Source organism: Falco naumanni, chromosome 20, assembly GCF_017639655.2.
Source record: "Falco naumanni isolate bFalNau1 chromosome 20, bFalNau1.pat, whole genome shotgun sequence".
In the NCBI taxonomy this organism is placed as follows: domain Eukaryota; kingdom Metazoa; phylum Chordata; class Aves; order Falconiformes; family Falconidae; genus Falco; species Falco naumanni.
The window spans coordinates 3,217,434-3,239,249 of NC_054073.1; the positions used below are offsets into that span (position 1 = coordinate 3,217,434).

The 21,816-nt window shown below is 45.1% G+C and overlaps 2 protein-coding genes and 1 non-coding gene across 5 annotated transcripts; all 3 read right to left on the reverse strand.

Annotated features, from left to right (window-relative positions):
* Window positions 1-1,036: 1,036 nt before the first annotated feature.
* On the reverse strand, window positions 1,037-7,609 carry RIT1 (Ras like without CAAX 1). The gene is made up of 6 exons (XM_040618890.1): window positions 7,492-7,609; window positions 7,299-7,420; window positions 6,556-6,612; window positions 5,499-5,572; window positions 4,844-5,035; window positions 1,037-3,799 (listed from the first exon to the last, which is right to left on the reverse strand). Exons 2-6 carry the CDS (start codon window positions 7,390-7,392, stop codon window positions 3,569-3,571), a joined length of 648 nt encoding a protein of 215 aa, XP_040474824.1. The 5' UTR covers window positions 7,393-7,420; window positions 7,492-7,609; the 3' UTR covers window positions 1,037-3,568.
* Window positions 7,610-7,770: 161 nt separating this feature from the next.
* On the reverse strand, window positions 7,771-21,630 carry KHDC4 (KH domain containing 4, pre-mRNA splicing factor). Of its 3 annotated transcripts, none has more exons than XM_040618560.1 (14): window positions 21,412-21,630; window positions 21,049-21,286; window positions 18,630-18,752; window positions 18,201-18,280; window positions 17,507-17,559; window positions 16,477-16,640; window positions 15,866-16,077; window positions 15,296-15,356; window positions 14,375-14,432; window positions 13,906-14,159; window positions 13,225-13,380; window positions 12,096-12,208; window positions 10,145-10,236; window positions 7,771-9,183 (listed from the first exon to the last, which is right to left on the reverse strand). In XM_040618560.1, the coding sequence occupies exons 1-14, from the start codon at window positions 21,501-21,503 to the stop codon at window positions 8,984-8,986; spliced, it is 1,896 nt and encodes a 631-aa protein (XP_040474494.1). In that variant the 5' UTR covers window positions 21,504-21,630; the 3' UTR covers window positions 7,771-8,983. The 3 variants fall into 3 exon arrangements, with proteins under 3 accessions (XP_040474494.1, XP_040474493.1, XP_040474495.1); XM_040618559.1 differs by having other exon boundaries at window positions 18,630-18,758; XM_040618561.1 differs by lacking the exon at window positions 7,771-9,183 and having other exon boundaries at window positions 10,127-10,236; window positions 12,096-12,180; window positions 18,630-18,758.
* Window positions 16,178-16,306, reverse strand: LOC121080153. Its single transcript, XR_005825268.1, has one exon.
* Window positions 21,631-21,816: the final 186 nt, after the last annotated feature.

Here is a 21,816-nt window from a genome sequence, read left to right on the forward strand (position 1 = left end):
TACCCTTCTAGGAATCTTGCATTTAGCCCAAAATTACAGTCCCAAGAGGCTTCCTCATGAAAGCAAAAGCAGGTAACATGTACCAGGCCATCAACCAGGGCGAGATTTATCTGCCGACTCATCTGTTTAGACAGGAAAACAGTTACAGCCGTAAAGCCGATCAGGGACCGTACTGCCACAACCACTACAACGTGAAGTGTTGCTCCAGACTGGAAAAATCACACAACAGAGTTACTGCTGCAAGCCATGAGACAATTCTTGCAAGACTAAGAAGTTATGAGAGATGGTAGCTGGGGATGCTGCTAGCCAGCACCCGGTAAACGCGCTAGGAGATGCTGATGCTGCGCGCAGAAGCGAAAACGTTCCATCCTCGGCCGCAGGACCGTCACTCACAGGATGCTACAAGGCGAGATCCTGTCTAACCCAGCGCCAGCGATGGCAGCAGCCTGTCGCTAGTCAGAGCACGAGGGACACCTGGCAACTTTGGCTTCAGCATAAAAACCTGAAGGGAAGAAAAAACAGCAACTATACCAAGGGCCCAAAGGACTCTAAACACAGCTGCCTTCTACAAAGTACAAATACAGTATCTATATATAGTACAGGATAATAAAATGCAAACCACCAACGCACAGAGAAACCGAGGCAGTGGCAGGCACAGAGGGAATGCTTCAGCCGGTGCCCCAGCACTCGAAGATGCAGACACTGGCCTCACGCAGCTGCTACTGCCCTGGTCACAGCTAAAACCTGGGATGTCAACGTACCTGACGCAGAGCACGCGGCGGTTATACAATACAGCTGCAAAACATCCAGATCATATTTAAACTATTCAGCACCACAAAGTTTTAGGTTTTGCACCACTTAAACATAACATACTAACTTCCCCCCCCCCCCCTTTTTTTTTTCTTCCAACCAAGGTAAGGATTTTCCAACGTAATTTACAAGCACATCACAAGTTTTCCTTCTTCAGCACCCTCAGGCTGAACAGCCCCCTGCCCATCACACTAGATACCACAGATTACAACATCAAATGCAAATGTTTGTATTAAAAATTATATATTGTGTCAAATAAAACAATTCTGTGTACAAATTTATACATGACAAAAATAAAACTCTTTTTGAATAACACTGTGTAAAAAAAGTGCTGCTGTTCTGATGTAATAATTCTATAAGCAACAGGCTCACAAAGGCATTAGTAAACACTTAAATTGCATTGAAGGGATCACATAAGGCACAGACATCAGTTATTTAGAAGTTAAAATAGTCCCAATACAGCTTTCAGTCGGCTGACAGGTTACCTTTACACATTATCTGAAAACTCTGAATGTAGGAGGCTGGCTAATATTCCATGTTAACTTACTGTATCAAGGAAAAACACAGGGAGAACTTGTAATCACCCCCAGGCCCCCATTCAGCATTTCCGAAGGCTGGTCTGGCGTAATTGTTAACGTGACAGAATCAGCAACTGCTTTTAGAGCAACTTCTTATCTGTTGCCTCCTTCTTCTCCTCAAACTTTCTGCTAGATTGTTTTCCTAGGATTTTTATCTGAGTTATAGACAGCATTTAATCCCGACAGAGAATGAGGAGGAGGGCTTTTGGTCCTCAACCAGGAACTACTGACAAGACGCACACAACTGCTCGCACAGTTAACGTAAAAGAGGTCTTAAATTCTGAACAACCTGAATCATTCTCAGCCTTTTTCAATCACAGTATGTGTGATTATTACCAGTGTAGTGTAACACTGGAGCACTGGAAGGAAATGAGAAACAGAAATTAATTTAAATGTTTAGCTGCTCAGCCACAAACAGAATACAAAATTTAAGCCCCCTCCAAATTTCTCGTTGTAAGGGTTTGCTAAATCTTACACAAAGAAAATACTCTTAAAACCAACAGGCACAGAATTTCCAGTTGTATCTTAAGCAACAAGGAGTTTAACAAGAAAAAAAGCTTAAGTTTATACATTTGCCACCCTCGCTTCTTGTACTAATCCTTTTACAGATGAATTTTCAGGTTTGACTGCATTAGCACATGCAGCGCACCAAGACTGGCATTGCAGGTCTGAGTTTTGATCAGCAAGATTAACGCTTACTGACACAGGTGATCGGAGAGTAACAGACGCTATGCTACACTTAGTCTAAGCACTTTCACTCTTAAACAGAAAGATTCTAGGCACTTCATTCTCTGAGAAATTTGCATTAACCATGTCTGAGTTACCTACATTTGTTCTATTATTAAAAAAAAAAATCCAGAGGAACACTAGACATCCATCCCTCTGCTGGATTTAAATTCTCTAAGTGATGCGTATGTTAATCAGCTGGAAAGCAGAGAATCTCTCTCCGTATGCCGGGTCTGCCTCAGCAGCACTTTCTTCACCAGACTGTTCTTTGCCGAGCATAAGAAAACCGGCACCTGCGCTACCTGGACCGCCTGCGTGCGTCACGTCAGGGATGTGGCGAATGTCTGTCAGGACTGTCACCGTGCCCAGCTAACTGCTTCCTTCCACTGCACGAGCAATTCTGCAAAAAGACTGCACTGGAAGAATCTCACCGGTACTAGGGATATTAATTCTGGGCCCAGATACCTCAGTATCAGTCATTTTCTCTACAAAGTAGTTATCATAGAATAATTTGAAATTACTATGTTAGAGACTTCTACTTAACAAAGATACTGGCTCCTTTTAAGACAAGAGCATAAAACTGAATGTAAATAAATAAGCCAGCGCACCGTTACAGCTACGATTTTTAACAACCAAGTCAGAAAATTCAAAGCTGTGGTTTCTGCAGCACCTACAGCATTAAATTACACATGCTATGGCAACACAGTAAATGCTATATACAGTAGGGAAATGCTACATATTCATGTGCTGTTGCCAAGTTATAGCTGCCATAGGAACCATGATTTGCTTTTTCTGACTTGTTTAGAATCCCACCTACAACACCGCTGATTATGATAGTTTAGATAAACTTGTACAAGTGTTCCACATTACTTCTGATGGAAAAAAAAATCTATTCAATGAGAACACAAGAACTCTAGCACAGTTCTGTTCACACCTATACACAGCCGTGGCCGCTAGTCATGACACACACTTTGTAAACTACTTTTCAGCACAACCTCAATAGCCGCCTTTCATGATGTGGGTTACTGTTCCGGAGAGCAGCAAAATTTTCTGGTGCAAACAACTAGGAAAAAAATTAATTAAGTTAGGTTGGGTAGAACTTCAGCAATATTTTAACACAATTCAGCTTCCAGCACGCAGTGACCGAAGACAAACATTCAAAGTGCAGGGACATAAACCTATCAGCATTTGTAACCAATGTCATACAAGCAACATTTGCTGGATCCAGTAAAAAAATGACAGAACAAAAGTATAACTGTTACTGTGTCTGAAATTAAATACCCAAAACTAAGGGAATATAATTCTAAACAAAAATAATTGGTAAAAGTAATGCATTCCCTCACAAGAGTCCCATCAGGTTTAAAACACGCTGTCAAAATGTTGTCACTAAACTGCTTTGGTTACAAATGGCTGTTCACAGGTTTGGTTTTGTTTTGCAGAGGAATTCTCTTTGTTCAAGTGACCGAATCCTTCTTCCTTCTAAATGGTGACTTCAGTCTTTTCCACACGCTGCTTTTCGGTTTTGATTTTTTTTCCATTGCCATTACTGCTTCTTTTTCTTTCCTGCGGATTTCTCGCACAAGAGCATGAAATACATCATCAATATAGTAACGGTATGCAGCTGAAGTTTCAAAAAAAGGGCAGTTGAATTCTCGTGCTAAAGCAGAGCCTTCTTCTTTGGAGACCTGGGGAAAGAAAATGTTCACGCTTGTCAAGAAAGCCAAACCCAGAAAGTTTTATTTCTTTACCGTTTCTTGCTCTGCTTCTCTTTAACTGTGCACGCACCCTCCCAATTCCAGAACAGCCCGTTTCCACTGACCTCTAAATTTTTCTCCACAAACCTGTTTTTCTTTCACTTTCACTCACTGCTACTCTAGCAATGCAATCATCTGCAAGAGACTCTTCTGGACACTAACGAAACAGCAATGTCCTTCAAATGAGTATTTTTTTCTTGGAGTTCAATCTAGAAGTTGCCTAACACAAGCTGTCCTCAGCCCTAAACCAAGCATTTGTCAGTTTGGTAAACTAAGAGTATTTCCTTCACCTGGTCAAAATTATGATGTTTGTCAAACTACTACCCAGAGCCAAGCAAAACCCTTCCAAAAAAAACCCACAAACCCTAAAACCAGCCTTACTGAGGCCGTAGAAAAGCAACACTTGCTCCTCATTCTATATATCTTTTAGCACGGGTGTTTTACCAGTCACCCTAATTTTCCTGCTACAATGCACACTGAAAATTCATCTAATTCCAGGTATACAGAGAGCACCTCTGGAACTTGTTTTCCAAAGTACATTCCCTTCGAGTGAAGCTCTGCTTCAAATTGTCTTCCCACAGACAGCAGTTACTGTTTTCTTAATTTTCCTTTCTGTCCATTTTTATCCAAGTTCTCCATTTCTAGAGCACTTGCATCTGCAATTTGTACTACTATCTGCAAGTGGTTTACAGAATGCTAAGTCTCTATTAACAGTATCCCCTTTCATGAATGAAAAAAAAACCAAAAAAAACCCAAGAGCAGCTGAAACCCAAAGCATCAACTTGAAGACTTTACTTTGGCGGCTGCTAAATGCGTTTGGTTATTCGACACATTCAGGATTAAACAAGTACTTCTCTACTGTTCATCTTGCTATATAGTGAAGAAGCAGAACAATTACAAGAGCATAACCTCTCGTATTACTGCATTTTACAACAGAAGTAGCTTGTAGTTATGAGCCTCTGTTCGGCCATTTACCTGCCGTAGCTGTGTCAGATCAGATTTATTTCCCACCAGGACCACGGGAGTGTCATCAGTGCGTCGAACACGATATATTAGCTGTTTGAACTCACGCACTTCATGGAAACTGCGCCGGTCTGTGATTGAATAACAGATGATAAATCCCTCGCCAGCCCTCATGTATTGGTCTCTCATGGCCGTAAACTCTGCCTAGAAACAGACAATTACATTTCAATTGCACAAATACAATGACAGCCTAATTTGCTCTGAATGGGAAACACAACATGCATTCCAAAACCAGCTGCACAGGAACTCTTGTAGACAAGTTGGTCATCTATCTTCTTGTCCTGTTACATGTATGTACGGGATTGACACCAAGTTTCTCTTGCTATAGAAATCATACTAACACGTCACTGATCAGCCAATTGCCTGCTGATCATGAACAGCAAGGTGCAGAAGAGAAAGCACTACGTGAAACCCAAGTACCACCTGAGCTGCCTACCTAGAGACAGTATGTTACAAATATTAAAACCAATATAATGCTTAGAAGAAGTAAGAGAGCTCAAAAAAATTTTGAAAGCAAAGACAGGCATACTTTTACAGGAGTTCTGTCCCTACACCTGACCATTACAGACTTCTTCACATCCTCCCAATTTGATTATTACTCACGTACCTGTCCTGCTGTGTCCAAGATATCTAGATTGGCAGGTTCATCATCGATGCGTATTCGGATTTTATAAGCATCCTCTGTGATCCACGGCACGTCAGAAAGAATGAGATTGGAATACAATTGCAATACTCATTAGTCATCAATTCACAAAGAAAATGTTACACTACAAGAACCTAATCTGGCAATATTACTATACCACATGAGTCTCATCTTTGCTTAACAAATTAAAAATCAATTTTTAATTGTCCTGGTGTGATTTAGTATCCTCCCAACTGTTTGCTAAAATCATGCTATTGTGCACGCTATTTCTGGCAGATATCTGGCCACATCCTATAAATTAATTTTGGACACCTTGGTAGAAAGCACAGAGTAAGAGCATTAAGTTTTTCTCAAAGCCAGAAAATACCCGTGATTCAGGAGAACTGGCCACACCAATTGTCACCTTCTTAGCTGTAGGACAGTAACTATCGTGTCCCTCTCAGTCAGCACTCCCACACTACAACAGCACGCTTTCAACATGAAGCTGGCTGCTTTCCCCGCTTTTCCTTTGACAGCATAACTGTAGGCTAAGGCTTCCCTTAGAGACGCTGCAAAACTTATTCAGAAATACAGTAACTTGTTAAGCATTTCCATTCCTCCCAATTTCTAAAACAGAGCACACTTTGGCCTGTCAGATGTATTAATTAAGCAGAGAGCTGATTAAGCAGGGCTGAGCTACAGCAAGGAGACTAGGATTTTTTTTAATAGACAACTACTAATCACTTAGAAGCAGGTTTTCATCCTTGTCTGCCAATGCACAAACAAATACAGAGCGCGCATACCCTGAATGGCTGTGACAGCAAAGTTAAGGATCTAAAACTCACATATCCCAGCCCTCACAGCAGCCTCAAGACTCTTAATACCTTTGAAATGAGTGATTTTAGGGACCTGGGTCCTCAATCTACAGCCACACGTAAAGCTTTCTTTTCACTGAGAACTTTAAAGGAGCGGCCCCCCAGCAGCTTCACCTGCTCAGAGAGAGCGTGAGCAGCAGGGAGGAGAAAGGGGGGATTTTCCTCACCAATTGTGGGATCGTGATCCTCTGGAAACCGGTGGCTGATGAACTGCATGGTCATGGCTGGAGACACAAACGAGAGGCACAATCGCAGCAGCCCGGGTCAGCGCGGCCGCCCCGCCGCCCCCCGCACACACCCGAAACCGGCAAGAGGCGCCGCGCCCGGAGCGGGGCCCGGGGCCGCCACGGGAGCCCCGGCGGGTGGAACAACCTCAGCCCCATGGGCCGGGTGCGGGCGGAACGCGGGGGGCAGCGCGGGCCCAGCGCCCCCCCGCCTGCCCCAGAGCCGGGCCCCGGGCCGCCCCAGCGCCACCCCCCCGGGATGCCCCAGAGTCCGCCCCGGGCCGCCCCAGCGCCACCCCCCCCGGGATGCCCCAGAGTCCGCCCCGGGCCGCCCCAGCGCCACCCCCCCGGGATGCCCCAGTCCTCCCCGGGCCGCCCCAGCGCCACCCCCCCGGGATGCCCCAGAGTCCGCCCCGGGCCGCCCCAGCGCCACCCCCCCGGGATGCCCCAGAGTCCGCCCCGGGCCGCCCCAGCGCCACCCCCCCCGGGATGCCCCAGAGTCCGCCCCGGGCCGCCCCAGCGCCACCCCCCCCGGGATGCCCCAGAGTCCCCCCCCGGGCCGCCCCAGCGCCACCCCCCCGGGATGCCCCAGAGTCCCCCCCGGGCCGCCCCAGCGCCACCCCCCCGGGATGCCCCAGAGCCGCGGGGGGTACACGGCCCGCCGGGGCCGCCCCCGCCGTACGCACCGCTCTTGCCGACGCCACCCGCGCCCAGCATCACCAGCTTGTACTCGCGGGACTGTCCCGGGGCGCCGCCGCCCGGGCGGGCGCCGGAATCCATCTCCTCAGCGCCGCAGGAGCCGCCGCCGCTGGGGAGGAGACGAGAGCGTGAGCACCGGTACCTGCGCCGCGGGCCCTGCCCCGCCGCCCCCCGCCTCACCGTCAGGCTGCTCCGCGCCGCATCCCACCGGCCGCGCTGCGGGACGAGACAGCGACGCCAAAATGGCGGCGGCTCCTCCACCGCCCGCGAGCGGCCCGGCCCCGCGCGCCACGCCCAGGCCGCGCCGGCAGGGCGGGGCTCGGACGGCGGCCCGGAGGGGCCAAAAACGCCCCGCGGCGCCCGCGCCCGGCCCGACGCCGCTCCCGCATCTGCTCCCCAAAACCCACCCTCTGACTGCGCCGCGGTCCAACCTCACCCACAAAGAACCAGCAAGCAGCAGAATATTTATACATTTATTTATAATGAAAGTATGGTTCTAATTATTTACAACACATAGGAAAGACAATATTTGTACAAGTGAGCCAGCGAGGTCTTTCAGTGTGCAGCAACACACACCTCCCCAGTTTTAAAAACTTATTTCTCCCGTCTCAAAAGCTGACCAGCACCTCACAGCAGTCCCATGCACCACTTCTCCCTACAAAAAGAGTTCTTTCTGCAACAGCCACCCCACCAAGAAAGCCCGTGTTGCAGTTTGTGTCCGTAAACAATCCAACAACTTATTCCCAGGTTCCACTTCCGCGCTTCGAGGCAAGAGCCACGCCTGCACCCCGGCGCTGACGCCGCACGGACCCGGTTGCTTTTTCGTTGTTAAACCACCGTGAAACAGAAGGGGTAGAATCAAGTAAGTGAATGAGTTATGAGAAGAGGGCGAACCTCAGGTGGAGGAGTTCCGGCCAAATTGCTGAATGGGAATGAATCCAGGGGTGACTGGAGAAGATTAAGTACCAGTGCTACAGTGCCAAGTCCACCTGGGGATTAGCGGCAAGATGAACCCATCCAAAAACCTGAGCATCCCCCCGCCCTGACATCTGGCTAGAATGAGAAGTTGTGGGATTAGTAAAACCACATCTTAAAGGAAAAAAAAAAAAAAGTAAAAGTGCTGAGTTACAGGATGCTTAAGGTAAAAACAAATTAAGAGGTTTTAGGAAATGCAATCTTCAAGTTTTTCAGAGCTACTGTATATTCCTTTCCTTTGTTGAAAGTCCAAACATTGAAGCCGGGGCCACCGCTAGCTCAACGGGACTGCAAACACGGGCTGACAGCAGGAACACTCAATAAAATACAAACACCAGGTACAGAATGAAGTCAGCATGGCTGACACTTTCCATTTGTAAGTTGTCCTGGAAAAATGGGAAATGCAGACCGACAGGCTTCCCTTGTTCCTCTTTACAGTACTTCCCCCACTGTATAAGGGACTAGCCCTGTCAGAATACTATTTCAAATATTTTTTTAATTGCCAAATTCACTGCAGAAATAAGGATTTAAAAAATAATGGAGCCCTTTCAAGGGGGAATACTGAACCTTTAGCTTCTGCAAATGTAAAAACAATGCATATTTTCAAAATTCATTCTGTAATATACATGCATTATTGCTAGACAGGGGGCGGGGGGGTGAAGATGGGGGAAGATGAATGAAAACTCTTCTGCAGCTTTTACGGTGCCATCCAAAATGGCATCTGTTGTTTAGCTCGCTGTTGTGAGGAAGGGTACTGGTACCCCAAACTCCATCCCTGTGAAAAAGTACTTGCGTTTTTATGGCCGCCATGTTCCTCTTCTTCATCTGATGAGTCTCCAGCATATGCCACTAATCCAAAGCCCTTTTCTGCAGTTTTCATCTTCTTAGCTTGATGATCTAGGAGGGGAAAACAAAACAATCCCCCCGGCCCCCAAGAAGGAAAAATAAAAATAAAGAGATAAAATGCCCCAAAATGAGTTAATAAAAAAAGACGTTAATTGTAAATTGTTAGTTGGACACCATTTTGAGGTCACAAGGCCAATGGTCATCCAAGGTCGAAGGCCACACGAAACAGCACCAGCAACAGCACATGTGATCCATCAGAACCATGTAAGAGAACAGAGAAAGAAGAAAGAAACACACAAAAAAAGTAAAGTTAGCAAATGGGTCTAAGCGATGGCAATTTCACCGTTAAAGAGATAAATATGTAAAGAAAAGTAGAAATTTTGTTCAAAAGAAAGCTAACAGAAGAGCAACCTCTGGGACCAATACTGCAGAGAAACTAAGGTTAAACAGGCTAATGTGATGTACCTGCAGACCTGAAAGGCACTGAACTACCAGGAGAGTTAAAACGATTACACGTTTTACCAAATCGCAAACACTTGATGTATGACAGCCCTACGGAAGGATGAAATCTGACAGCACTTCTGTTGTCTGCAGATACAACTCATGTCTGTAAATACACACCTGAACCACAACTCCCACCGACACTCCTTAGTGCCTCTAGAGATAGCTGTTCACAATGTAAAGCCACGTGATACCCGTGTTACAAAACAATCCTACGAGATTCTGTGCCTCAGCTGACTGATGGGTCAAAACCATCCATCTTTAGTCCTTAATTACACTCTCATTCATACAGGTATTTATTAAAGTTTTAAGAGAAGCGTGTGTGCACAATCACAGCAAACGGAGGTGATTTTAGAGAAGTGCAATATGATCTGCTTTTCACTTCAACATGTGGTATAGGGAACAGCCAAAAAAAAAAAAAATCACCAATTTAAACAATTGTTAAGACCATCGCAAACTCATTTGGGAAAGGAAACTTGGCTTACATGTGTATTTTATTCATTGCACTCACCATGGTTGCCTGGTAAAGACCCCGCACCATTTCTTTCTTCAGATTCCGATTTCATCCCAGTGACAGGAAAAGCTGGCGGAGGCATCAACTGCCTATTTAAAACAACGCAAGACCTTACTTTTCTTTTTTGAAAGCAGCAAAGACTCAAAGGTAACAGCACACAAATCCACAACTCAGTCCTTGGCCTGCGGAGTTTAATTGCTGGACTAATCTAGTGGCCTTCTATGATGGAGTGCCTGCATCAGTGGACAAGGGAAGAGCACTACTATCACCTACCTGGACTTCTGTAAGGCCTTCAACATGTCCCCCCAACTCCTCATCTCTGAATAGGAGAGACTGATTTGATGGATGGACTACTAGATGGGTAAGGAATTGGCTGGATAGCTGCATCCAAAGAGTTACACTCAACAGCTCAATGTCCAAGTGGAAACCAGTAACAAGCGGTATCCCTCAAAGGCCCATACTGGGACCAATACTATTTAATATCTCCATCAATGACATCGACAGCAGGGTCGCGTGCACCCACAGCTAGGCTACGGACGACGCCAAGCTGAATGGTGCAGCCCACACCTCAGAGGGAAGGGATGCCACCCAGAGGGACCCCGACAGCCCTCGGGAGTGGGCCCACGCAAACCTCACGGAATTCAACAGCGCCAAGTGCAAGGTCCTACACCTGGGTCACAGCAACCCCCGGCATCAACACCAGCTGGGGGATGAAGGGACTGAGAGCAGCCCAGCGGCAAAGGACTGGTAGATACAAAACTGGACACGAGCCAGCAACACGTGCATGCAGCCCAGAAAGCCAACCATGTTCTGGGCTGCACAAAAAGCAGCGTGGCCAGCAGGCTGAGGCAGGCGAGCTTCTCCCTCTGCTCTGCTCTCAAGACCCCACCTGAGGCATTGCATCCAGCTCGGGGGTTCTCAGCACAAGACATGGACCTGGTTAAGAGCAGGTCCAGAGGAGGGTCACAAAAACAATCAGAAGGCTGAACACCTCTCCAATGAGAAGAGGCTGAGAGAGTTGGGGTTGCTTGGCCCAAAGAAGAGAAGGCTCTGGGGACATCTTATTACAGCTTTTCAGTACCTAAAGGGGGCTTATAAGAAAGGTGGAGAGACTTTTTACCAAGGCCTGTAGTGACAGGACAAGGGCTAATGGTTTTAAATTAAAAGAGGGCAGAATTTCTTCCTTATATCTAAACTAAATATTTTCCACTGGCTTCCCAAACAAGTTGTGGATGCCCCATCCCTGGAAGTATTGAAGGTCAAGTTGGACGAGTCTTTGAGCAACATCCTCTAGTGGAAGGTGTCCCTCCCCATGGCAGACAGGGTGGACTAGATGATCTTTAAAGGTCCCTTGCGACCTAAACCATGCTATAGTGCTACGTAATAAAGTGCAAGCCCAACAGTTTTGTGGCTTAATGTACTGGAGTGCATAAAGAGCAGCAGTGATGCCTGATGACTTCAAATAGCTATGCTGAATTTAGAACTACACACAAGATGAAGAACATAAAAAACTTTACCAATGCCTTTGATGTATTTCATAATGGCCAGAAAACAAAAATCAAGTAAATCTTTCTCTGAAACTTCAGGCCACAAAATTTCATGTTTACAACTTCTTCAGATTTGTTTCAAGATTGGAATCATTTAAAGTGTAAGTAATAACCTATTTCACAAGGATATTTTGTTATCCCAAGAAGGTGGACAAAATACCAGACTCAAATTAAGAGCATACAGACTTAGGGAGGAGTGGAAATTAAGCTATTTTCATTAGGTAGCACGAAAAGGTTACCCTTGCATCCCTTCACCTTAAAAAGACACCCACCACCCCGTTCCCCCCCTCCAAAACCAAACACCTCTCCCAACCCACAAGTCACAGAAGTACCGATTCCCTCTGAAATCAGCTTTCTATCAGAACCACAAAAGACCTGAACATAATTCTTTTGTCCCTCACCTGTCCCTCTCTCTCTCCTTTCCTGAGGAACTTGCTGGCTTCGATCCGGCTCCATCGATTTCACTCTGACTGGAGAAGCCTGTACCTAAATTAGTCATATGAATGGGTCCATGCTATGAGCAGAAAAACACACGGCATTAGCAAATCTACAACTACAACATAAGCTATAGCTCCTTAATGATAATGATAGGAAACCCAACTTTTCAGAGCATACTGCCAACTAGCAGAAGAAACCACTAATCGGCATCGTTAAAATGCTTTCTCCTAAAAATACTGAGGGTCATGTAGTAAGAAACATGCCTGAGCACCAATATGGAAGGCACCTCACCACCTACTCCACCTTTTCAGTAGTTCAGGACAGTAAAGATAGCTGCTTAGTTCACAGATCAACTTATTACTTCTTCAATCAGCTCATTCTGAATAGTATATGGACCTCATGCCACATAAACTCTGCTCGAGATACTAATATTAGGTCTAGCATACAGGCAGCTCCTCCTTGTCTCTAGGCAAAGCTTTTATTAAGGGTGTCTGCCTGTGAGTTGGGGTATGTCATCAGAGAAGCATCTGCAGAAACTCCCTTTTCTCACACACAAGTCTAATAAAAATAATTTTGAGTTCTTCAAAGTCAACTGTCTACTATTTGCTATCTAAAAAAAAAAAGTCAATCTCTTAAAACTAGGTTTCTTGAAATCCTCTCAAGTGCAACCTGCAAGGAAGGTAAATGGGAAAATCTGGAAGTTATTGCCATATTTCCCTCCCACCCCTCAAAGAAGCCCACCCTAACATCCTATCAAAAAAAAAAAAAAACCAACAATCAAAACCCAAAATAACCTCCCTTTACACTAACTAGTAACACGCTATTGCCATCTCTTTGACCTGAACGCACCGCTAGTCTCCACGGAAGACTGAGGGCAAGGAAAGTAAGCTGCCAATGAGCCAAGTAAGTCACAGTTTAAGAACAGTGCATCCACTCAAAGAAACCAAAGCGTGGCCCCGATGTTTTGTAACAACTGCTGCTGTCCGTCAAAGGTCTTGCATGACTGCTGCCAAATAAACTGTGCTAACAACAGTATCTGTCCAGCCAAGTTCCATTTTGGTGAATGAAGTAAAATTGCTGATTTTATTCCACCTGATATCCCAGCAGTCCTGACTCTCTCTCATCCGGTAGTTCCTCAGTGAAGCGTCTCTTTTGACCTTGAGGATGGGGTTGGACTTGTGGCTGTGCACCAGTTGGCATGGTTGTTTTTACTGGGGCAGCAGGGAGAAAAGGACCGCTCAGTGGACTCTGGCATGCAGTTAAAAAAAAAAAAAACACAAAAAAAAATTTTATAATATGCATATAAAGTATTAATTCAGTGTAGAGTTTCATACATAGGAGTAGAACATACAACTAGTTTCTCTTTGCAGGACCTAAGGCAAGCTAAAAGGAAATACACTTCAACAAGTGACCACTCCCTACAAATATCCTTTCGTGAAGAGTCGTCACAGGCTGTGATGCAGCTATGTAGGTTCAATGCATTTGAGTTACAGACAGTGATTAGTTTGAGGTGGAAGCATTCTATAAGTAAAAATACTTGTTTAATCTTTATGTTAACAGGTGGCTATAATACGAAAAACGCAGTATGAAGCAGCCTTCCCAACAATTCAGTTGCTTAGACAGAAACATCAGCAAAGCAATAACCACAAAAAAACCCAAAACCCATGCCTTAAAGAAGTCGTCCTCCTCTGGAACTACTTTAAGTATTTTATTGCTAGCAAAGAAACAGCTTAATAAATTGACAACTATAGGACAAATAATCTGTGGCAGTACCTGGCCAGTGCTGGCTGGAGGCTGTACTTGAGATATCGGATACTGTGTTGGCACAGGTGGAACTCCTGTAGGTAGTGTTGTTATAACTCCAGGTGCCAATGGCACTGCGGGTGGTACTATGCCTGGTACACCATATGGTGGCTGAACTGGTTGTTGAGGAGGGGGAACAACAGGATAACCAGACTGGTACCCGTTGGAAGGGTAATACGATGGCTGTGAAGGTACGCTGTTTATAGCAGCAGGCTGTGTGAAGCCTGGTGACAGAAAGGGAGGAAAAAAGGGTCATCTTCAGTACAGTTAGTCACAAAAATATCTATTTTAATTACCAAATGTAAAAGAAACTGGACTCTTTTTCAACTGAAGGACTTAAATTAAAAGGCTTCAACAGGTAAATAAATTCCACAAAACTAATTTTAGGTACAGCTCTGCAGAATGCAATGCCAAAGACTTCATTATTGCTGAGGTTTACCTGCTAAGGGTACTGCAGTGGTTATCTGATTCACAAATCGTGAGTATTCAGCATGAACCTACAAAGAATCGTCAAAGATAAGACAGTAAACATCTATTTATTGTATTAATCTTTTGCAGGCAAAAGACATCTTACAGTGTTTCCTCATAAAACTAAGGAGACTTTGATTACAGAACATACTATGCACAAACCCAGCAATAATCCAAACACAAAAACTGAAAACAAAAACCCACTGACCAAAACCCTGCTGAACATCCCACTAATCCTGCTGGTCTCTGTGACAGAATCATTAAGATACAAGATAATCACAGGAAACAGTGGCAAACTAATTACTTCAGTAGAGACAAAATACTCAAAGCCAAAGAATCTAAAAGCTTACATATATTTTTCAAAAGAGGCTTTGTAGCCCATACTCAATTACCAACAATAACATAAAGACTGTCCCACAGGATTTTACTCAATTTGCATGATACCAGAAAAGCTGAGAAATTAATTTTCTATGTGTACACCTGAGACATTTTCTAAAGTTTTTTTGGTACAACAATCACTTTAGGAAAGATAAAGAAGACAGCACGGCTCTGGACAACATTTAAAGCTAAAGGAAGGGAAGCTACAGCAACCAGAAAAAAAGCAGGATTCCTTTATGTTTGCATACAGTCAGACAATTCCCTGCCCCCCCACCCCAGGTCTGCTCAGGAAGCATTTGCAATTTTTTTCCATGAAATTCCACTACTAAAGCTCCACCCTGAGAGATGTTTATTCACTGTACAAAAAAGACAGTAGTACCTAAAAGGAAAGACCTATTAGCAAGTCAGAACACATGGATAGTTTTGCTGAAAGCATAAAAAAAAAAATCATTAGCCAGGCACACGCTAAAGCTATGAGAGACTCTGAAACCTCGTATTTGTAAGAGCTACTCACGGTTTGCAATAGATTCTCACACAGCTTTTTAGCAGCTGCCAAACCTTCTGGCTTTGGGTGACTGAAAACATATACAAAAAAATACCTCATAAACAAATGTTTCTGCCAAATTTCATCAGCAACCTGCTGTCAGATCTTATCCCTTTAATGAGCGATCAGTCACCTCAACAGGACTCTAGCAGCTCTACAGCTATTTAGCACAATTGTGAACAAAAGTGGTGAGTATTTATTTTCTACATGAAAATTCAGGTTAGTCTAAATACAAGGAAAAAGCACAGAACAGCTACTTGATCGGTCAATGCATTTTGTATTCTTCCCTTAAAGCTCAACATCACAAGCCAAGCCCAAGAACACAACTTTACTGTGTTCCCAATAAAAGCAATACCTTATAACCAAATAGCACTTCGTATCACATCACCATATGGCTGATATCTTTATCACTTTAGAGATCTCTACTACAATAAAAATCAGGAAAGATATTTGCAATTAAGAATTCCCCACATTGATTAAACATTAAGCTACATTCATGACTGGTCACTGGGATATTATTTCAAAAAAACCAATTCATACCTGATGTAGATGTACATGGGTTCAAAAGCTTCTCTGCCCGATGCTGGTTCTATGCAACCTGAGCCTTTCCCACGAAGAAAGACTTTGGCACCCGTTTCAATCTGAATGTGCTGCAAGTAAGAGCAACCAGGCCCCTCCACCTTCTCCTTCACATTAAATGTAGGTACAGCATGTTCCAGACCAACAAATAACTTGTCCTGAACATAATGCATCTGTAAACGTAACAGTAAAAGCTTATTATTTCACTCCAAGAATTAGGATCATTTCACTGGAAGCCAGAAATCTTACTTCTATGACACATCAGAACAGTTAAGTTGTCAGATGGCACAGTCAGCCCTTTGCTCTGCTGTAAGCAGGACTGCTCTCTCCATCCCTTTTCTTTTAGGAGGCTACTGTCATCCGAGTCTCACTCTTCAGACTCGGTCTGATTAGTCCTCCAGTTTTCCCAACATGCAAGGGTTTGGGGTTTTTTTTTATTGTTTTTGGAGTGTTTTTTTGTTTTGTGGTTTGTTTGGTTTTTAAAATAAATGGCATACTACATGCATACTTCGTAATAGGTAAATCTTGTAATCGGTGATATTTGATGAAATTCACGTAAGTGAATTACTCACCCCTGACTGGAACGGAGGTTTTTGGCCAACTGCTGGAGACAACTGAGTAATAGGGGCTGGCTGGTGATAGACAGTAACTGTAGCTCCATTGAATGTTGGGCTAGAACCTGTGGCTGCTTTCACTACTCCATTAGTAATTATCTCTTTAATTCGGTTAACAGCTCCTAGTCGACAGAACATAAAATTCATTTATGCTTCGGCCCTTGTCAACTACCCAGATTAACCAAATCATGAAATGACTAGGCTACTTTCCCATGTTCTGTGACAGCAGATCTACAGGCAAAAAGATTGCACCTGACAGCACAGCGCAACATTAGCATTTTGGGACTGGATCACAAAGGATGGCAGCAAGCATCAGGGTTCTTTCTCCACTCTCACCCTGATAAACCTTATGCTAATATATGCAGATGGGCAGTGTCAGCCCACACATTTTAGTAAACTTTCCAGCATTTGCATTAACCCTGTATAGAATTTACATCTGCATGAAGGAGCAAACTAACATGCGAAAAATGGTTTACAGGCTGTGGAAATCAAGGTAGATACAAGTGGGCAGCTTCCAGTTTTGAGAGACTGGGGTAAGCTCATGGAACTGATACACAGAACAACTGAACACCCAGTTTATAGGGGGTTTTTTGGCCAGCAGGCATAAGCAAGACAGTAGCTCTTTGTGCTTCTAATGGAAATGTAGGTATTTCACGAGAAACATCCATACTTGTACATTAAAGGGAAGGTCTCCCTGTCACACACCTATTGTAATGGGATCTCAGCATGCGATCAGTAAATAAACTCATACACAAGAGCTGCAGCTGCCTAGGAATCCTGCTCACCCCCCCTACTTTCCTCGTACTCTATCTAAAGTTTCAGTTTCTTGACCAGCGCAGTACACAGCACCTTTGGTAGTTCGGAGCAGAGACCTTAACATCAGCATTTAAATGGGGTCTGAATCCATACCAGTCATAACAAAGCCCTCCAGTCAAACCCCTTCATCACAAATAAGGAGAGGAAAAAGAAGAATGCTTTGTACACTTACTGTCAACCAACTCCCGTGTCTGACCCTGGACGTGAAGATACAAAGGACGATCTCTGGAAAGGAAATGTCAAACATTTCATTAAACCTACAGAGAACATATAATAATGGATTCAATCTAATTATATTACAGTCATCTAGACACACAAAGTCTTCCATAGAGATTTCAAATACTCTTCAAATAAGGAAGTGTATATATATTCCTTGAATATCATAGTGCTCATAAAGCAAAGCTTTGCACTGAAAACTAAAAAGATTCAGAAGTTATTTACATGATGATTTATTAAAGTTACATCACTGAAACCTTTAATTTGCTTATTCACATGAAAGGTTAACTAACTAGAAGCACCAAGTCTATGAAACATTAGCTCTCTTTGTCATTGGAAAGTTGCCCGCTCTCAACAAAACACACAAGAGTTCCTGTGTAGCATTCAGTTGGAAGAAATTCAGCAGTCTGATCTGTCAACTTCTGTTGTTTGGTTGGTTTTTATTCCACCCTTACAATATTAAGCAGGTAGGAAAGCAGCTATGCAGGCAGTACTATCATAATGGTAAACACATTTGAAACACTCAATAGTCAGTTTGCTCGGGTGCCCAAAGGTGACACAGCTCAAGAAAAACAAAAAAGCCCCACGACTTACCCACCCAATGAGGAAAAAAAGAAAGTAGAAACCCCCCAAAAAAAAGAAATACAAACCCAGGTCCCACTTTTGCTTTCTCTTCTGCAGTCATGAATCTCCCTCGAGTAGAGACAGCTGCTCCACTCAGTCGACTTATCTATAAACAATTTAAAAAACCCAGTGACAAGTTCGCCAGTAATAAACAAAGCACACAGAAAACCCCCCCCCCCCCCAAGTTGTTTAAGCTACATTTTTTGCATGAAAAGACCAGAAGCCATTAACAAAGTGGAAAGAGAACGAACGGTGCCTGCTAAAGGATACTACCTCACATCATCACATGACATTTTACTGAACAATCCAATAAACTGCTAAACAAAGCGTCCTAGAGAACACCACAAGCTTTGTAAAGAGGGGAAACAATCACCAAATATAGTTTATTGCAAGCTCTTTTCACCTTACAAACAGGTACAAATGTGCTGTCAATCGGACATAGATCCTGAACATACCTCATCCTGAGTCTGTCCTCTCGTCAGCAGGTTTCTGCACGTAAGGGGGACATCATTGATTTCTACCTCTGCTACCACAAGGTCATCTTTGCTTTTACTTGTAGCCGGACCTTTTCCCAGCGCCTGCAGCTTCAAAGACAACCATTGCAAAAGACCAGTGGTTGGAAAGCAGCGACAAGTGATGTAACAAACAAACTGACCCCAGTACTCTAGAGGGGAATATCCTTTCCATTCTCCCCTTAAAGCTGTTGAACCCAAAAGCTTTACAAATATTAGCAGAAAGAACATTGTATCTACTGTTTAATAATCTACCTCTTCACAACCCTGAGCCCAAATAAAAACACTAGTTTTACCTTCAGCACATTTTAATATAATTACTGTTTCTGTTCTCTAAAGGGAAGCAGTGAAGTTGCTCAAATAGAAACCAAGGCATCCTACACTTGAATTGCCATCTCTGACAGAAATCTGAGAGACTCATAAAACATTTGATTCATACTTCTCTCTACTCCCCTTACACAGACATGGAATTCAGAAATCCTGTTCAAGATCTAAATTCATCCACACTACAATTACACTACTCCCCTCCCTGCCCCCCCCCTTCATTTTTAAAGCAAGGGCAAAATATTTTGAGTCAGTATCTAAGTGCTAAGAAAGAAAAAGTCACAAACAGATTCAGAAGATATGGCGAAAGAGCTGGACTTAACAACGAAAACCTTATAGCTTTTTCCACATACAGAGAATTAGATAATACATCCTTCTAAAAATTTCAAAATGCTTTTGGGGAAATAAACATAAGACAAGACTCTATAAAAAAGAGAACCTTCCAGTAACATACAAAAGGTATCCATCCATCCACTCATGTCACATGAAGCATGGCACTTGCATGAGAGCCAGAAGGCAGCTATAGAGGGACATAGGTCTAATGCACTGTACATGCATTCTATTTCTCCATTACCTCCACACGTTAAAGGGTTAAGGGGGGGGGGGGGGGGGGGAGATTACATTCAATAACCTGCAGGTTCTTTCATTTCTATTTGCTCACAATCTGAAATGCCATCAGAGTTAATTACTCTGGAAATGTTATCACTGAACATTTCCTAACAAAAGCAACATGTGCAATAGAAAAACAATCCCATTTGCAAATTAATTAATTGGTTAAGAAGTTCCCACAGCAATACAATTTGTCACAGGATGCCAGAGCTTATGAAAAAAAAAACATAAGATGGAAGAATGAGATATCATAGTATCTTCAAATTTTTAGGTGTCTCAAACTGCCAGTCAGTGAACAGACTTCACGTCCATCTGGTGTGACTAAGGAGGCTTCCTGAAACCAAGCCATGGGCTCTTCAACACTAAAAACTTCACATCCTCAGACAGATGTCAAGTACTGAGGAACAGACACCATGATGCAGCAAACAATGTAAAACCACCTAGCAGAGCTGATAGCAATAACCAAAGAAAAACTCGCTACTTAAACATCATGAACTGAAAAGGCTGTAACAATCATTTTGGATACAGAAACTGCAGAGAACCAATTATGGTAAACATGTGGCTGGGCACATTTGCCACTCTTTCTCATATTATCTGTGAATAAATCCAAATGAATACTCATTCCGATGCTGCCTCAAAAAGCAAACCCTTTGAACATAATGAGCAGTCCAATCAATGCTATGCATGTGAAGAAGAAAACACAATGTGCCATGAAAACATACTCTTCTTGTTAACTTTATATTTGAACAAGTTTGGAAGGAAACCTAAAACAGCTTTCTAAACTTGGCTCTAGCACAGGCTAATAACATACAGAAACGCAAGACTGTTCCCGTTACAGAAACTGGAAAACAGGCTTTAAGTTATAGTTGGTTTAGAACAGAAAGCTTCCACTGGAAGGGACCAAGGACAACCACAGTCCAACTGCATGACCACCTCAGGGCTGACCAAGGCTCAGGCCAGGGCTGACCAGAGCTGCCCAAGTTGTTTAGAACTTGGAAATCTGGCTCCTGCTGGTAACTTGTTTAAGCATGAAAATAATTTGGTCTCGCATTTTAAACTGGCTGGTTTAGACAGCAGGTTTTAAACTGGCTGTATGACTTAGAAAACACTTCAGAAAAAAAGTTTAGCATCTTCCCACCGATTGCTTTGGTTAAGCTTTACAGAAGAGCAGCAGGACCGACGTCAGTGCTACACCACTGTTTACTGCTACTCTGAAAAGAAATTTTTAAAAAAGGTTTTCCGATTGTTTTTTGTTATATCCTACTTTACAAAGCAAACCTCCCCCATTTCCTGTCTCCTCGGGAGCTACTCCGACAAAAAGAGGTCGCGGGTCTCCTGAAAACTGGCGTGACACCCACCCTCACCATCCCCTCGGGGCCCGGCAGACCCACCGGCGCGGCACGGCTCCCGCCGCCCCTCCTGCCCCCACCTTGTCCGCCGTGTTGGGCGCCGGCTTCAGTTTCCCTTTGGCCATTAACATCGCGTTGATCTTCGCGGCCACGGCGGCGGCCGCATCCAGCGCTCCAGAGGGGGCTGCGGAGCTCTCGGAGCCCGTCACAGCCGAGCCGCCATCGCCGCCGCCGGGAAAGGGGCGCCCGGGCAGCGGCGCCGTACCGGGGAGAAGGAAGGCGGGGGCCGGGCCGGGCTGGTCCCACTTACTGCGGCGCCTGGAAGAGAGAGAGGCCTCAGCGCCGGCCGCAGCCCACCGGCCCGCGGGGGCTCCAGGCCCCGCCACGCTCCGCAGCCGCCGCCCCGAGGCCCTTCCCCGGGGGCGCCCGCGGCCCAGCCTCACCCGCCCGCGGCCCCAGCGTCGCGCTGCCCTCCGCCACCCGCTGACATGGCTCCGGCCCGGCTCCACCGCCTCCGCGCCAGCCGCGGCGTCATTTCCGGCCTCGAGCCCGCCTCCGAACGCCCCTTCCGGCCGTTGCCACGGGGACGGCGCGGCCCGCGGCCGCCGATCCCTCAGGCGGGGCGGGCGGGGACCGGCACCGCACTGGCCGGGAGGACCGGGGCGGGGCGCGGTGCCTGCCGCCGCTCTCCCAGCGGGCGGCCCGCCCTTGTGCCTCGCCGCGGGGAAGCGGCCCACGCCGGTGCCGCGGGCGGGGCGGGCCGGGGAGCGCCCGCCGTGCGGGGCTGCCGCCGAGGGCGTCACGGGCGGGCTCCGGCGGGCGGGGCGGGCGCAGGCGCGGTGGCGCGG

What these genes read in the sequence shown, in the direction of transcription:
- KHDC4 (XM_040618559.1), bottom strand. Translation starts at nt 21,503, where the DNA reads ATGACGCCGCGGCTGGCGCGGAGGCGGTGGAGCCGGGCCGGAGCCATG. An exon ending in GACGCTGGGGCCGCGGGCGG is followed by an intron (nt 21,287 to 21,411) that starts GTGAGGCTGGGC and finishes TCTCTCTTCCAG; the next exon opens with GCGCCGCAGTAAGTGGGACC. An exon ending in GTCTTTACCAGGCAACCATG is followed by an intron (nt 9,184 to 10,144) that starts GTGAGTGCAATG and finishes TTCCCCTCCTAG; the next exon opens with ATCATCAAGCTAAGAAGATG.
- RIT1 (XM_040618890.1), bottom strand. Translation starts at nt 7,392, where the DNA reads ATGGATTCCGGCGCCCGCCCGGGCGGCGGCGCCCCGGGACAGTCCCGC. An exon ending in TCTTGGACACAGCAGGACAG is followed by an intron (nt 5,036 to 5,498) that starts GTACGTGAGTAA and finishes GTCTGTTTCTAG; the next exon opens with GCAGAGTTTACGGCCATGAG. An exon ending in ATCTGACACAGCTACGGCAG is followed by an intron (nt 3,800 to 4,843) that starts GTAAATGGCCGA and finishes TTCTTTCCCCAG; the next exon opens with GTCTCCAAAGAAGAAGGCTC.